The sequence below is a fragment of the Schistocerca nitens genome, chromosome 7 (assembly GCF_023898315.1).
Source record: "Schistocerca nitens isolate TAMUIC-IGC-003100 chromosome 7, iqSchNite1.1, whole genome shotgun sequence".
Taxonomy (NCBI): Eukaryota; Metazoa; Arthropoda; class Insecta; order Orthoptera; family Acrididae; genus Schistocerca; species Schistocerca nitens.
Window position 1 is genome coordinate 614,163,597 of NC_064620.1, and position 16,032 is coordinate 614,179,628.

General features: G+C 37.3%; 1 protein-coding gene across 1 annotated transcript in view; it reads right to left on the bottom strand.

Moving 5' to 3' along the window:
• Window positions 1-4,760: 4,760 nt before the first annotated feature.
• Window positions 4,761-16,032, bottom strand: part of LOC126194692 (protein DEK-like) — a 40,198-nt gene continuing 28,926 nt past the window's right edge. Inside the window, exons 6-9 of the mRNA XM_049932912.1 lie at window positions 12,161-12,380; window positions 8,778-8,972; window positions 8,438-8,590; window positions 4,761-8,352 (exon numbers count right to left, since the gene is read on the bottom strand). Coding sequence (XP_049788869.1) covers window positions 8,338-8,352; window positions 8,438-8,590; window positions 8,778-8,972; window positions 12,161-12,380 — 583 coding nt within the window. The 3' untranslated portion in view covers window positions 4,761-8,337. The remainder of the gene's footprint in view (window positions 8,353-8,437; window positions 8,591-8,777; window positions 8,973-12,160; window positions 12,381-16,032) is intronic.

The window sequence follows — 16,032 nt, forward strand, 5'->3', positions numbered from 1 at the left end:
CTCATGTGTTGTTCTTTTTAATGATCTTGTCCATGTTAGAAAACTTTTTTCTCTCACATTTCAGTAATTTATATCTTTCAAAATGTTCAGCCTTTCTGCATTTGTAAACTTGTTGTAACACTTCCGTTTTGCAGTTGTCTTTGCATGGATCTTTCATTCAACTCCTTGAACATGTACTTGACTGCATGAAACATAGGATTCTCTGCACTACTGTCTGATTTTGGAAACACTGTTCTGGATGTTTTAATATTTTTCTAGCATTACTTGTTCTTGAAGCTGTTCCTTCCACACTATCTAAATTCTGTTCTTTAAAGAACTGCAGATCAGCAATGTCATCTTTGGTTGTTCTTTTCAATGGCTGTGGTTCCACCTCATTATCATCAGCTAGCTGTAAATGCTTTAGTTTACTATTTGCTCTCCTTTGTAGCTCTTCAGCTGATTCGTCATCAAATAATGGTTGATATTCGATAATAGGAGAGAGATCATATGGCGAATCTGAATTAAGAATGTCATCAGTGACAAGCAAAATAGGCAAAGTGGCTGTGTCAGGTGGCTTTTCCCTTAGAACATGTAAAGAAACAATGCTAATTACAGAAGAACAGAAATACGTTTTGGTACACTGTCTACTTTATATTTTTAAAAATTCTTACTACTCAGCTTACTCAGTAAATCTTCTAGCCTACGGTTATCTCATTATTGGCATTTCACATTACAGCACAGTTGGACTACTCAAGATATCTATTTGTAGCCCAGAAACACAGCCTGATTTAATAATCACCTTTTGTTCAATCGAGTACTGTATCTAAACAGTAAATCCTGAGAATACCCAGCTGTAATATTGAACAGAGCACATCAAATATGCAAGAGTCACACAGGTAACTCAAAAGTGCAAAAAATCGGATTATCTGATTGTTGTACTGAAGTAGTGATATGTTCTGATCCAAGGAACATCATTCATTCTCATCCTGATGATCTTGCCTGAACTATGGATTAGTAAATATTATATGAAAATATGTAAAATAATATATTCAATATCTAGTGTTCCAAAGAAAATTTTATTTTTTCCTGTATTAAGTTACTGGCATTAGAATTAAAAACACAGTACCGTTTTCTACATAGTGTGTTTCCACATAAAAATTACTATTCTTTCACAAATGGCAATTTAATGCCCTTGCAACTGATGCACAAACAGTAAAAACTGACCAACAATTGACAACAACCAGATAAGTCAGTTACACAGAATATGGTGAGTATATTTTTATTTTATTTTTCTCACTAGGATTATTTTTCTCTTGAATTTTTGCCTTCCTCATTCCTTTGCCATATATGTTGTGTGTTGCCTGTAGTTAAAGTTAAGCAACATTTGTTGCAGGGTTGTTGATTTATTTGTGAGTAATACGTTCAAAGAAGTAGTAGTAGTAGTAGTAGTAGTAGTAGTAGTACTTTTTGTTACACCACAGTTGCCATTAGGACATGGTAGGTTTAGAATCTGCCAACGAGAGAGTAAATGTTTGATGGCAGCAATATTATGGATATTTGGAATGTATTCACATATTGGTGTATGACTCCTTTCACTGGAAACACAATATCTAGGCATTGCGGGATGTCCCACAGTGAGGTTTATAAATGTTGGGAATCATTTGGTGAAGTGCAATTCTGGGGAGAGAAAAAGAGAGACATGACAAAGGCGTTTGAGAAGGGACAACTGTATTTACCCTATTATAAAATGTTTTTATTCTCAATGGTCATTCAAAAAATAATGGGCCTCCTATATTCACAAATTAAGTTACTGCTGCCAACAGATGATGTTTTGGCTACTGACATGCCTAGATTTATTTTTAAGGACTCTTGTCAGGTAGGGCATTTTTAAGAACTCTGTCAGGTAGGGCTGGGCAAATCATATTTGCCTTCAAACAGGTTCAATTTTCCCAATACGCCAAGGTGTCCGATAAAGTATCAGTGTTGTTCAATCAATCACGACATTTGATTCACCGCTAGCGCAAGGCATAAGCGAGAAGCAATAAACTAACCAATGTAACAATCTATTGCTCTGCTTAAAATTTGACAATTTTGTTTAACACGGGAGGAAACAGCACCAAATTCTATCATCTTAGAAACTCTTGTTGTGTTTGAACACATTTGCAATAGAAGTTCTCAGACACATATGGAAACCATGTACAAACATAATGCTGCTTTGTAATTGCAGTTCATAGTAAAAATGTTGTCCAAAAAATGGTACTTGTTTCTGAAACCAGATCAGCATTTTATTTGACGAGAGACTAATGATTTACTAAGTGAGTTGGAAATAAGAAATTCATTCGCTGTTCACGTATTAGAATACAGGGTGAAAACGTTACCAGCTTTTAATTAGCTTATTGTTACTGATTTTTTATTTGCGTATTTGTTGTTACATATGAATTGCACCCCGGGATATATTATTGCAGTCCACGTCTCACAGCTGCTCCAGCTTAGCACTACAAAATCTTTGGAGGAGGGACGGTGATACCAGCTTGGCTGAGGACAACGAAGTGGGAAGGTGAGTAGTGAGTGGGCAGCAAATTACGGTGTCTTACCAGCCACGGTAATGTATACCGTGTCCTACTGCTTTTCAGGAACAGGTAATATTTAAGCTACAGTTTGATTGAATCCATTTGTAGTCTTAATTGAACCGACTTTAAAACTCAACAAGAGTATTTATTTCTGCAGGTGACGGTAAAAGTCTAGATGTGGGCCAAGTGTACTTCATGCTGCAATGTTCTCAATACTCAGCATGACTTCTTATGGGAAGGAAAGGGAGGTGGTCAACTGCTGGGCAGACGCTGTGTTTATAACCAAGAGACATAAATTTCTCACGCTAGTATAGAAGCGAAATCCAATATGTATTTGTGTAAAACCAGCTGTGTTCTCATGTCCCACCATAATCACCTCAACATATCGTTAAAAAAAAACACGAAAAGCCAAATATTTGTCACAATGAAGATATAAATTTCACAACTGTGAAATGAGAATGATGATGATGGTGATGGTGAGTGTGATTAAAAAAAAGTGATACAACAGACGGACTGCTGCAATTATGTCACTGACCCGAGTTTGATGGCAGATGCCTTCCATAGCCTGCGGAGACCCCTGTCAATTGAACATAAGTTCCTAATGAGTTAGGATCTTTGAAGGTAAAAAAAGCCAGTGCAGGGTCAATTTTGAAACACACATCCCAAGGTCCATTAGCCCAACTGACAAGGACAGCCCACTAATCCCACAGAAAGGACCTCTATTCTTTGGCACCAGCACCTTCAGCATATTGTTCACAGCTTACTCTACTACATTAAAGACAGAAGCCCTCCATGGTCACCAGGTAGTTCTTGTCAGTTATAACACCTGGCACGCCTGACCCTCTATACACATGCATCCCCAATTTCCACGGTCACACTTCCATCAAGCATGATCTTTCAACTCCCAGCTACTCCAAATTCTCCATTTCCTTCTTGGTAACTATTGTCAGTCATGTTCACCTCTAAATGCCAGAAGTTTGAAGGCAACAAAAAAGCCTGCAACACTGTGTTGCCCATTTGAATAGTAGTCACATGCCAATTTATTTGTGTATTATCAGGTTCTGAGGTACCCACAAACCTGCTATCTGTTTCAGATACACTGACCTCACAATCTCTAACAACAGCAAAGGAAGCACGCATTCGCTGCTCTAAAAATCAGCCATCTTCCCAATTCATTTTACTTGATTCTCCATGGCACTGCAAAAATATTCCTTTATGACAGCAGCCTGCTGATAGCACCCACCTGTGTTCATATTATATCTAACAATCAAAAAAATAACTCAGCATGACGAGGTCCCTCATATGCAGCCTTCCAATCTATAGCTGGCTTATCAAGAAGCCTCTCTCCAGTATACCCAATGTCTTTTCAAGCCCTATAGAGTATGTTCCCACGTTTCTCCAGTAACAATCTTGCACGCATAATTGCCGCAGACCGGCCTACTCAACTCTTAGTGTCCAGCCTTTAAGAAGCTTCCATGACCACTACTCAGGAGGGTAACAGTGGAACCACATTCTTCAGCTATCTTCTGTGATGCTCTGAAATAATATTCCCAAACTCTACATTGTAATTTTGTTGCCACCCAACCAGTGCAAAGTTATTCTCTGTTTATGACAATGACGCTTCCACCATCATGTTTCACAGGTCACAGAGCCATATATCCACCACATTTTCCTGCAGTCATCGACATTTCTTAGCCAATCAGAAACCTTTGAAACAAACATTATCTACCTACTCACTGTAATCAATGCACACTTTTCTACATGAGTATGAAACAACTGTCCAGCTGGATAAATGGCCACTACCATACTGTGGCCAAATAATGCAGCATCAACTGCAGCTTCACAGCCTGTGCCACATGTTTACATGTTCTTTAAATCTCCACTCTTGTTTTCCCTCTCAGCCACTGAGCTGGAATGCAGGGACAATGAAATAATACAAAACTCAAAGCACGAGCATCAGCCCAGTCCAAGTAGTCGTGTGTCTGAAGTCTTCCACTGAACATTGATAATTTGGATTGTAAAGCAGATGTACTGATTAATTTTTCCTAAAATTTTGAAATACCCAAAAAATTCAATTTTCTTACATATAAAGTAATTTATCAACATCCAATGTCAATTTCGAGTTTTTCATTCATTTCCTGATTTATGCCCACATGTAAATCAGGGATTTTTCTTGCAAAGTCATAACGTACCAGGCAAACACGACATCACTTTCAGTAAAATTAACTTTATTTTTAAAAAAGATATACAGGAAAGGGTTGTGGTCCAAACGTTAGCTCTAAAAAATACTACCACTTACAGTAAAACTTTTATACAACCCTCAAGTTAGTTTGAAAACTATAGTAACTTCATTTACACTTAAACAGAACTAATTTCTTGTTAAATTTTCCACCACAGTTCACAAACCATAACATTAGGCTTTAATACACTGTAGAGGAGCTTCCTGGCAGGTTTCCTGTGTGCAGTTTTTACCTTCAAAACTCATGTCCAAAATGCTATAAAAATTACACTTCACAATTGAAATTTGCCATATTCAAATACACTATACAATTAAAATTCCTTAGACCCCACAATTCAATTATATAATTTATCTTACTTAGCATTAATTATATATTGCTTTCAGTATGGGAATGAGACCATTGTCTACAGACTTTGTACTTTAAATTCTCGTTCACACATTTACACACATCGGCTGCTCGTTTAAGAGCTAACAAACAAAAGAACACAAAATGACTCCCAGCAAATTACAGCCAAAACTGAACCACTATGGAGTATAGGGCTTGCATATACCATAAAAGTAATATACAAACAATGGAAAGCCCAGGATTGAACAATAATAATATGGAAAGGATAGGTGCTAATCACCATGGAGGTGGCACTGAGTCACAGGCAGGCACAATGAACAAAACACTGCTAAAATATTCAAACTTTCAGACAAAGTCCTTCTCCCTAAATAGAAAACACACATTCACTATGGCCATGTGTACGAGAGACAAATTTGAGTTTGTGTGAATAAGTTTTTTCTGTTTCGTAAAAACTTTGTCCGAAAGCTTGAATATTTTAGCAGTCCTTTCACTATGCCTCGACAACCTCTACATGAGCGTAGCAATCTAGCTTTTCCATAAAAGTAATATAACAAGCACACTGTGTCTCAGATTAAAGGCGGCTCGTCTTCATTAAAATAGCCAATTATTAATGCAAGTAAAAATATTTTTACACAGTTCAGTGTGGTACACAGATTTCAATTCTAAGATATGTCATATTACTGCAAACGCAAAGAAAATATCCTTAACAGGTGGAGGGTGTATCGGGGGCGGGGGGGGATACCATGTGATACACACAGAATGAATAGTTTAAGGAGGACTGTCTCCATATTAACTACAGTTTTTGTATCAACAGACACTTTCAACCGAAGTCCACTAAACAGTAGTAAAGAAAATAAGTGGCAACACGAGAAATGAGTCCCTAATTTCAGTACAAATTTTATTTTAACATTTGCTCCAGGAAAACTGCAGATAATACTTTATCAAGCAAAAGTATACGTTTAAGAACAATAGGTACCACGATTTCTATTACAAGCTACACGTATTTTGCTAAATGCTATTAGATAGTTATACAATCATGTCTCAGATGCAACAAAAACCATTACTAGTCCCTTTTACTCAAAGTCAATTTTAAGAGTTTCCTGATAAATTTCAATTTTCACATACTGAGAAATTGTGAACAAGCTTAATGGACTGGTCATGTGTACACATCATTAAACTCACTTGAATCTGCCATTTTGAAGAAGATCAGCATAGTGCCCTTAAAAATCTGGAATGCTGTATTTCCATTACCTCCAAAATTAATTCGAAGCTTGTATAATAAGATAGTTATGCCCACAAAATGCCACTATAAAGGATCATAAACTTTAAAGCATCTCACTATCTAATGTCCCTTTTACACATTTGCATGAAACACCAAATCATATCACAGAAAAGTAATAAGTTACCGGTCACTTGGCATTTTTGAGTCAAATGTTACTCCTTCACATGAGTTTATGTGGCAGAAATACACATTACCGGAGTGGATTTTTTAAAACTGCGTGACATTAAAAGGCATCTTATGAAACACTGCAAAGATATACATACCCTTGAAATCATCAAAGAAATTTAATTCCTTGCGCAATTTTCAAAGTGGCTAATCCATGTTACTTAAAACTTCAGTGTGGCTTCTAAGACATAAGTAATTTATGGTATGAATTTTATCAGTTTATATTTTACTCATATTATTCTTTACGCCACCCATTAAATTGGCAAGTTACATAAATAAATTATGAAAGTAATCCTATGGTAAATAAAACCTTACTTGATAAACAGGATAGAAATGAGCTCTCTGAATAGCAGTCTTACTAGCTTCACCTCTCCCTAAATGGTGATCAGAGTTAATCACTATGTAATCATTCCATTAACAGTGCAAGTGATACAGGAACAAATGTAAATTGTACTCTATTTACATGGTTATTCAAATGAATTGGCTTACTTACTTTCCCCTCTCTAAAAGTGCCCAATTTTCATGCATTTATACATAATGAAAATAAGTAAGATTTTAACAATTTATAAAGAACAAATCAGATTCAATCATTGCATAAATGAGAACACACTAAATTTACTTAAAAATATTTATTTTCAGTAATCTTCAATATAAAACATATAAAGTAAGAGTAAAATTTCAGACAATCTGCACATTTGAATATCTGTTACATGATTGTGTTTCACTTTACCAAAAACACAGCACTACAAATGTGATGCATTACTCTAGAACACTTATCAGTCCAGACTGTAAAAAAGTTCTCTTATTGGAGAAGCTGTAGAAACCGTGATAAAATCTGATGTCACAACGAACAGCCAAATCACAATCCTTAAGGCATCCACACATTTTGCAAATTGGCTTTCAAATGTCAAGATTTTATGACTCCATACGCCTGCTGATAATTACTGGAGTAACAAACTACTAGTAGCAACTTGCACACTATTGCTGTGCAGCCGAATCCAACAGCAATCCTAATTTCAAGTTGACATATAAACTGCCACACGATCATCAGAATCAAGCATAAATCAAAGTAAGAATTATTGTAAAAGACATCACAAAAGCTTATTACCATCTTAGCAACCAAATGTGATACAGACATATAAATTGAAATATAAACTGAACAGAAAATATTTATACAATACAGGACTCAAAGACTGAAGCGCCAGCAAAGTTAAAATACTGCAAGTATGAGTACCAATATTTACAAATGCAGTCATATCTATTATGGTGGGTTGCACATAGCTCAAGATGAACGGATCAAAATGAAACACTGTATTAGCGAGACTATAAAAAAATATCTCACATAAAGTATGAAACGTCAAGGTCTGAAGAAACTGACAAGTTATAACTTCTCTGGAATATTATGTTAATAATAAGCTTCTAAAATTTATCAGTAAAATGAAAAAGCTTTCACTAATGAAGGTAATCTAAAACTGCTCTTAAAAGTATATGGTTCTATTAATGTAGACTGTTGAAACATTGAAACAAACATGCACACTTCAGTAGACATCTGGACTCATTCCCATGGTATTTCTATTAAAGTTTTTTGGTTTTTTACAACTGCAAGAGATTATTCCTTGTTATTTTATAAACCAAAAAATTAAGTCAAACAACATTCTCTTGATGTGGTCATTTTTATTTAAAATTGCATAGTATTCTGCAAGATGCATGTGAAGTGCAGGTACAATAATCACTAAAACTTGCAGCAGCATATTCTTCATGTAGATATCAACTGAAATAAAACAGGAGACGTTATTAACATCACAGCACAATTAAATGGAAAAGTAGCAGTTCAAAAGTACCTTTTAGATACTTACTGATTTTACTGTTACTTTAATGAAATCCTTCTTGTGGGCCAGGTCAAAATCTGGATAATGAGCATATACTTGTTTACAAACAGTCTTCATTGTTATTTCTTCGAGGTTAGCTCCTTCCAAAATTTCTTTGACATACGACTTTATCTCTTCATCCTGTACAGACAATAAAAAAAGTCACTCACATACATTACACAAACAAGCAAAAAGGTCTTCAAAAGGTGAAATAGGCTACATATGAAACAATTTTAAGGCTACATATGAAACAATTTTAAAATTTTGCTAAAAACTGCAGACTACATTCAGTCTAGGGAAGAATAAAAAACTGCAAAAATTTACTTACTGTAGGTGGTGCTTTTGTCTTTTTGGAGAGGGGTTCATCTTCAGATGAAGACTCGTCATCACTCTTGCTAGAGGTTTTCCGTTTTTTAGCCGAAGATTTCTTCTCAGACTTTTTGTTTGGAGTCTTTTTAGCATTCGCTTTCTTGGATGTCTTTTTAGTTTGGCTTCTGCGACCTTTCTTTGATTTTGACTTTGACTGGAAGGAAAAAACAATTTTAACAATCAGCTGCTAAAAATTAACTACAGAATTATGAAACAAATATTGGTGAAACAAGGACACACACATATCTCTCTCTCTCTCTCTCTCTCTCTCTCTCTCTCTCTCTCTCAGAGCAGCAGTGTTCTGTCCCCTCCTAAGTGGCTGGACAAAAATTGCAAGTTGTCATAAATCACAAGCCACCCATGCTTATTCTTGCATATTTTTCAATTTGGCAGTTTGGATATTGTTTCTTTTTTTATGTGTGAAACCAGGTGTCCAGATATATTAACTATTACACCTGTTGGGACTGGTGCTTTGTAATAAGATGATTCCCCAACAACCTTCAGTGAAGTGGGGTGGGGTGGCTTCTGTGCCTCATTAATACAGACAGCAGGGTACCGCAACAGAGGTATTTCTGGAGGAGCCACATAAAACCGTGGTTCCTGAAGAGGGACAGGGGCCATTCCGGTACCTGCAAGGGCGGTGGTCATGTGGATTATTCACTGATATTGCACTTGTAGCACTTAGGCAACAAAGTCTTGCCAGATTGGTACAGCGAAAAGTTGAAAGCAAGGGGCTTATTGCTGTTATTTTCCCCTCTAGCACTTGCAGCTCTACTTTATTCTGTTGGGTAAAATATTCTAGAGATGAAAAGAGTCTCCCATGCAGATCTACGGAATTTCATCATCAGGGAAAACAAAATTACTATTCTGCAGGCTGGAGCATGGAATGTTGGATCCCTTAATCAGGCAGGGAGGTTAGGAATTTAAGAAGAGAAATGTAACAACAGAAACAATTTGACAAAATAAGATAATTTGATAGATAAAATATACCCAATGGGCGGCAAGAGAACACACACATAAAAGATTATAATTAGGTAAGCTTTTGGAGCCAGTGGCTCCTTCAGACAGAAAGGCTGAAGGGGAAGGATGAGGGATGAAGGAAAAGAATTGGAGATGTCTAGGAAAAGGGGCAGATTTCGGTAAAGTCACCCAGAACCGCAGGTCAGGGGAGACTTGCCGGACGGGATGAGGACATTGGTTTAACACTCATGAAAGAAGATAGTATATGTAGAAAAATTTGCAGACACCATAAAAAATTTCAGATGGCCTTCAAAATATGTCTTCCCATTATATAATTAGATTTTAAATTGTAGATCATTTCCAAGAGCAGATACTGACTGATCATAATTTACTGATTATGATCATCAGATTAAAATGGAAGAATTCATAAAATTAAGAAGATGGGCTCTGGATAAATTGAAAGAAGCAGGGATGTTAACAGTTTGAAAGAAAGCTTTAGAAAATTTAACACAAACAACAGAAAGAAGTACAATAAGAGGAATGGGTAGCTTCAAGAACACACAGCAGAGTATCAAATACGTTAACATCAACAAAAGTGAAATAAGGGTAATGGAACATGACCCAATTAAATCAGGTGATGTTCAGAGAATTAAAATTAGGAAATGAGACACTAGAAGTGTTTGCTATCTGGCAGCGAAGTAAATGCCTATGGTTAATTAGGAGAGGATTAAAATGCAGACTGGCAATAGTAACAAAATTATTTTTGAAAAACCAATTCGTTATCACTTTACACTTAAATGCTATGAAGACTTCCCTGAATATTCTTCCAAGTTAGCCTGTTATATAAGTGGTATGTGGACAAACAGTTCAGACAGAAGAGAATATAAGCCTCTGAAATATTTGGCTAAAGAAGAATGCTAGAGATTAGTTGGGTATATCAAGTAATGAGGTGGTACTGAATAAAACTTGGGAAAAAGAGACATATCACTGTCTAAAAGAAGGAACCTGTTTAAAGGATACATCCTCGGGCATCAAATATTGATAAATTTAGTAATGGAGAAAAGTGTGGAAGGTCAAAACTGTAGAGGCTGACAAATACATCACAAGTTCAAATGAATGCAGATTCAGTAATTACAACACAGACACAGTGAGGTGTCCACAGGACAGACTAGCATGGAGTGTTGCATCAAACTAGACTAACTCTCCCTTTTGAGGAGCACTGAGAAAAGTAAACACACACTGACCACACTAAACCCAATGACTGGCCTCTTATAGGCCTGGCTCTTCCCAGTTTTGTTAACTGATAAGGCACTGCCTGCAGAATGTTTTTAAGTCCCACTGTGGCACACCATTTCAACTAGTCAAACTGGTGTTTAAGTACACACTCCACTTAGGAATAGGAGCATATCATCCTGATATTTTGTTCTTACCTGGGATAAGGTGGAGGTGATTATCATCAGTCCAACGACTGGATTCATGCTACTGTCCACATCACTACCTTCTGCAAGTCTCACTGCTGTGTTTACTGCACCTTACATCCTTGGAACCTGCTTGCTGTAATGAAACTCTGATCTCTCTGTAGTTTTGATCCTATTTTCTGGTTGCATCAGGATGTTTTCTAGCAACATATTCCTTTCTTTAGTCAAACTTTGCAATAAAGCTGTTACTTCTCAAACTAAATTCAGTGCCTTTCATAAGTTACTCGATTTATCCACTTGATATTTAGCACACACTTCTGTGGCACCAAATTTCACAATACTCCATTCTATATTGTTCACTGTCCACATTTCTCTTGTGTACAAGGCTTCACTATGGACAACTACCTTTAGAAAAGACTTCCAATCAAATTTATATTCATTGCTAGCGACATCATCTTTCAGAAACTCTGCCATTTGCAGTCTATAATTTGTATCCTCTCTACGTCTCCAATAGTCAGTTATGTTGTGACCCAAACTGCACAACGCTTACCACTTTTGGTAGTTAATTTCCTAATCTAATTCCTATAATATCACCAGACTGGACTCCATTACATTCCCTTACCCTTATTTTACTTTCACTGATGTTCATCCCAAAATCTCTTTCCAAGACCTAACCATACGAGTCAACAAATCTCCCAGAAGTTATGTTTTCTATGAGGAAGGTATACTTTTTCACATAGAACAAAATTGAGAATTCATGATAATCATGTAAGTTCATTGGTCCTTCATTCTATCTCAAGTAGAGATAAGCACTGATCAGCTGCACTCTAATTTATGGCACCACTGCAGATTAATATAATTCTGCATAATTGGTAGTTATTTTCGCTCCTTTACCGAACACCATAAAAGACTACTACTTGTGAATATAACATCTGCCCAAAATTTAATTAAATTGTTTAATTACCTCTGAATCATCACTGCTAGCTTCTTCATCAGGTTCGTCTTCCTCATCTTCCTTATCACTTTCATCTTCTTTGTCTGTTGCTTTATCTTCTGATTTCGAAAGATCCTTTTTATCTTCATCCATGTTGTCTTCACCATCCGATGAATCTTCCTTTAAGCTCTTTCTATGCGCTTTAGCCCTCTTTGAACGTGGTGTTCGTTTCTCTGTTTCATCTTCCGATCTGAAAATTGAAAATTCATGATAAGCAGGTAACCAAAAAAGGTTATTGTAATAATGTCACTGATGACTTTATTTACCCAGTGGTTCGTTTTAACTAGCTACAATACTACTTAAGCCTACATTTTATCAATGTGAGATAGGGAAGGGCACTATCTCTTGAGTTCTAATAGGAATCCAATAACGCCACGAAAGAAAACTACTCCAAGCGAGGCAGCAACTTCGTAAAATTGTGGAGATTTAAATTAGAATGATTGAACTAGGAGCATTTTCAAATTAAAATCCTTTTCAGAAGACAGTACCTAACCACAGTACTGTCTGTTCGGACAAAAAAGTTCGTGTGTTTCATTGAAGTGATGGGCTATACCGGCAGAAGTGTAGCTGTTGGTTGGGACTACCAAGCTTGCCAGGCCTCTGCATAAGACCAGACAAAGAGTGTCTTTCCTTCATCCGGTCCTGATCTCTCTCTTCCTTGTTTTTCAGTCAGGCAAAGATGGAAGCCTTGGGAAGGTTGTCTGCCTCGCAGATGGCAACCCAAAATACTGCCCAGTCCTCCGGAGTGAGAGTTGAATCGCTGGACCAGATCCCAGCACTTGTAAAAAATGTTTTCCCCATTTAAAATCTGTCAAAAGCCTCAAAAAATAACAGGACTGTACCATAGCTAGAGGAAACTACTGTTTATAACAATGTGGAATTGGCAGGTTTTGAGCACAAAGGAAAGAAGTATTCCAGAAATTAGGGAGGTTGAAGACTTGTGTCTTCAATAAAATGAAGGTCAACGTAGAAGGGAAATGAAAACATGACAGATCACCAATCTGATGGAATTACATTTTCCTGAAAACCTGCGTGTCAACCTTATCTTCAACAACAACACAAGCTGAAGCAATGAATTAAAATTTGTGCCCTGGCTGGGACATGAACCCAGGTCTCCTGCTCTAGGCAGTTGTGGTAATCACTACATCACTGTAACAATGTAGCTACCACAGCTCCATGGATCACCCTAGTCCAATGCCTAAAACAAACTTAAGACTCACATCTTCGGCCCATTTTTCACCACTTAAATCATCAGTATTGCCAAAGGCTCTCCAACACTGGAATAGCATCCCAGCTTTGTACGCAATAGGGAAAACTTGTCTGTACCTTAGGTATAGATCCGACAGAATTACATTTTCCCCTGAAGACATAGAAGTTAACATTATCTTCACTAAATCAATTTTAATTCATTGCTTCAGCTTCTACCCTCAAAGATAAAGTTTAGTCTCCAGGAAAATTTAATTCCTTCAGATCAATGGTTCACCTATGCCTGAGGTACAGGCACGATTTGCCCATTATGTACAAAGCTGGTGTGCTGCAGAGCCTAAACAATACTAACAATTTAATGGGAAAAATGAGCTGAAGATGTGAAAAGTTTGTGTTAGGGATGGCACATGCCCACAATGCCACAGTGGTGCGATTGTTACCACATTTGCCTAGTAAGCAGGACACCCAGGTTCCCAGGTTCAAGTCCCAGCTGTGGGACAAATTAATTTGTTGCTTCAGTTGATTGCTTATAGCAGATTACACTCATTTTTACACTGACATAAAAATGAGGAAAGGACCAAGAGAGGGATTTCCATAGCTGTCCATAATAGGCATATAATAGATGTACAATGCTGGGATAAAATTGATGAGAAGATAATGACTGGAAATACAATACGGACACAAAATTATCACTATCAGGGCTTACGCCCCTACAAATGATGTTTACTGTTAATTCGAAGATGCGTTTTATGATATTAACAATGGTGCTAGAGGAAATAATTGCCCATAAAGAACAAATTTTAATGGAAGATTTTAATGGGAAAGTACAGGCTGGCCATCGATAAGTCAACATGTGTGTAGCATGTTGTTCAGACCACTTCCTGTTAGGTGCAATGATAGTAGTTGCATATACAGGGGCCAAGACAAATTAAACAGGCAAATATTCCCATGATGATAGTGGATAGTGTATGACATGCAACTCAGTTAATCTGAAATAAGTCTGTATAATTTCCTAGTCAATTACAATTGGCAAACAAACAAGCACCTAGAAGAACAGCAGAGCATATGTAGCAAGGAATTAAAAAGAATACATGAAACAGCATTCGATGCATTGGGACAGAAAAAAAAAGGAAAGCGGTTCCTACAATGGTGGACTCTAAGTACTGAAGCCTCCCCCCATGAACCATGGACCTTGCCGTTGGTGGGGAGGCTTGCGTGCCTCAGCGATACAGATAGCCGTACCGTAGGTGCAACCACAACGGAGGGGTATCTGTTGAGAGGCCAGACGAACTTGTGGTTCCTGAAGAGGGGCAGCAGCCTTTTCAGTAGTTGCAAGGGCAACAGTCTGGATGATTGACTGATCTGGCCTTGTAACAATAACCAAAACGGCCTTGCTGTGCTGGTACTGCGAACGGCTGAAAGCAAAGGGAAACTACGGCCGTAATTTTTCCCGAGGGCATGCAGCTTTACTGTATGATTAAATGATGATGGCGTCCTCTTGGGTAAAATATTCCGGAGGTAAAATAGTCCCCCATTCGGATCTCCGGGCGGGGACTACTCAAGAGGATGTCGTTATCAGGAGAAAGAAAACTGGCGTTCTACGGATCGGAGCGTGGAATGTCAGATCCCTTAATCGGGCAAGTAGATTAGAAAATTTAAAAAGGGAAATGGATAGGTTAAAGTTGGATATCGTGGGAATTAGTAAAGTCGGTGGCAGGAGGAACAAGACTTTTGGTCAGGTGACTACAGGGTTATAAACACAAAATCAAATAGGGGTAATGCAGGAGTAGGTTTAATAATGAATAGGAAAATAGGAATGCGGGTAAGCTACTACAAACAGCATAGTGAACGCATTATTGTTGCCAAGATAGATACGAAGCCCACACCTACTACAGTAGTACAAGTTTATATGCCAACTAGCTCTGCAGATGACGAAGAAATTGAAGAAATGTATGATGAAATAAAAGAAATTATTCAGATAGTGAAGGGTGACGAAAATTTAATAGTCATGAGTGACTGGAATTCGGTAGTAGGAAAAGGGAGAGAAGGAAACGTAGTAGGTGAATATGGATTGGGGCTAAGAAATGAAAGAGGAAGCTGCATGGTAGAATTTTGCACAGAGCACAACTTAATCATAGCTAACACTTGGTTTAAGAACCATGAAAGAAGGTTGTATACATGGAAGAACCCTGGAGATACTAAAAGGTATCAGATAGATTATATAATGGTAAGACAGAGATTTAGGAACCAGGTTTTAAATTGTAAGACATTTCCAGGGGCAGATGTGGCCTCTGACCACAATCTATTGGTTATGACCTGTAGATTAAAATTGAAGAAACTTCAAAAAGGTGGGAACTTACGGAGATGGGACCTGGATAAACCGAAAGAACCAGAGGTTGTACAGAGATTCAGGGAGAGCATAAGGGAACAATTGGCAGGAATGTGGGAAAGTAATACAGTAGAAGAAGAATGGGTAGCTTTGAGGGATGAAGTAGTGAAGGCAGCAGAGGATGAAGTAGGTAAAAAGACGAGGGCTAGTAGAAATCCTTGGGTAACAGAAGAAATATTGAATTTAATTGATGAAAGGAGAAAATATAAAAATGCAGTAAATGAAGCAGGCAGAAAGGAATACAAAT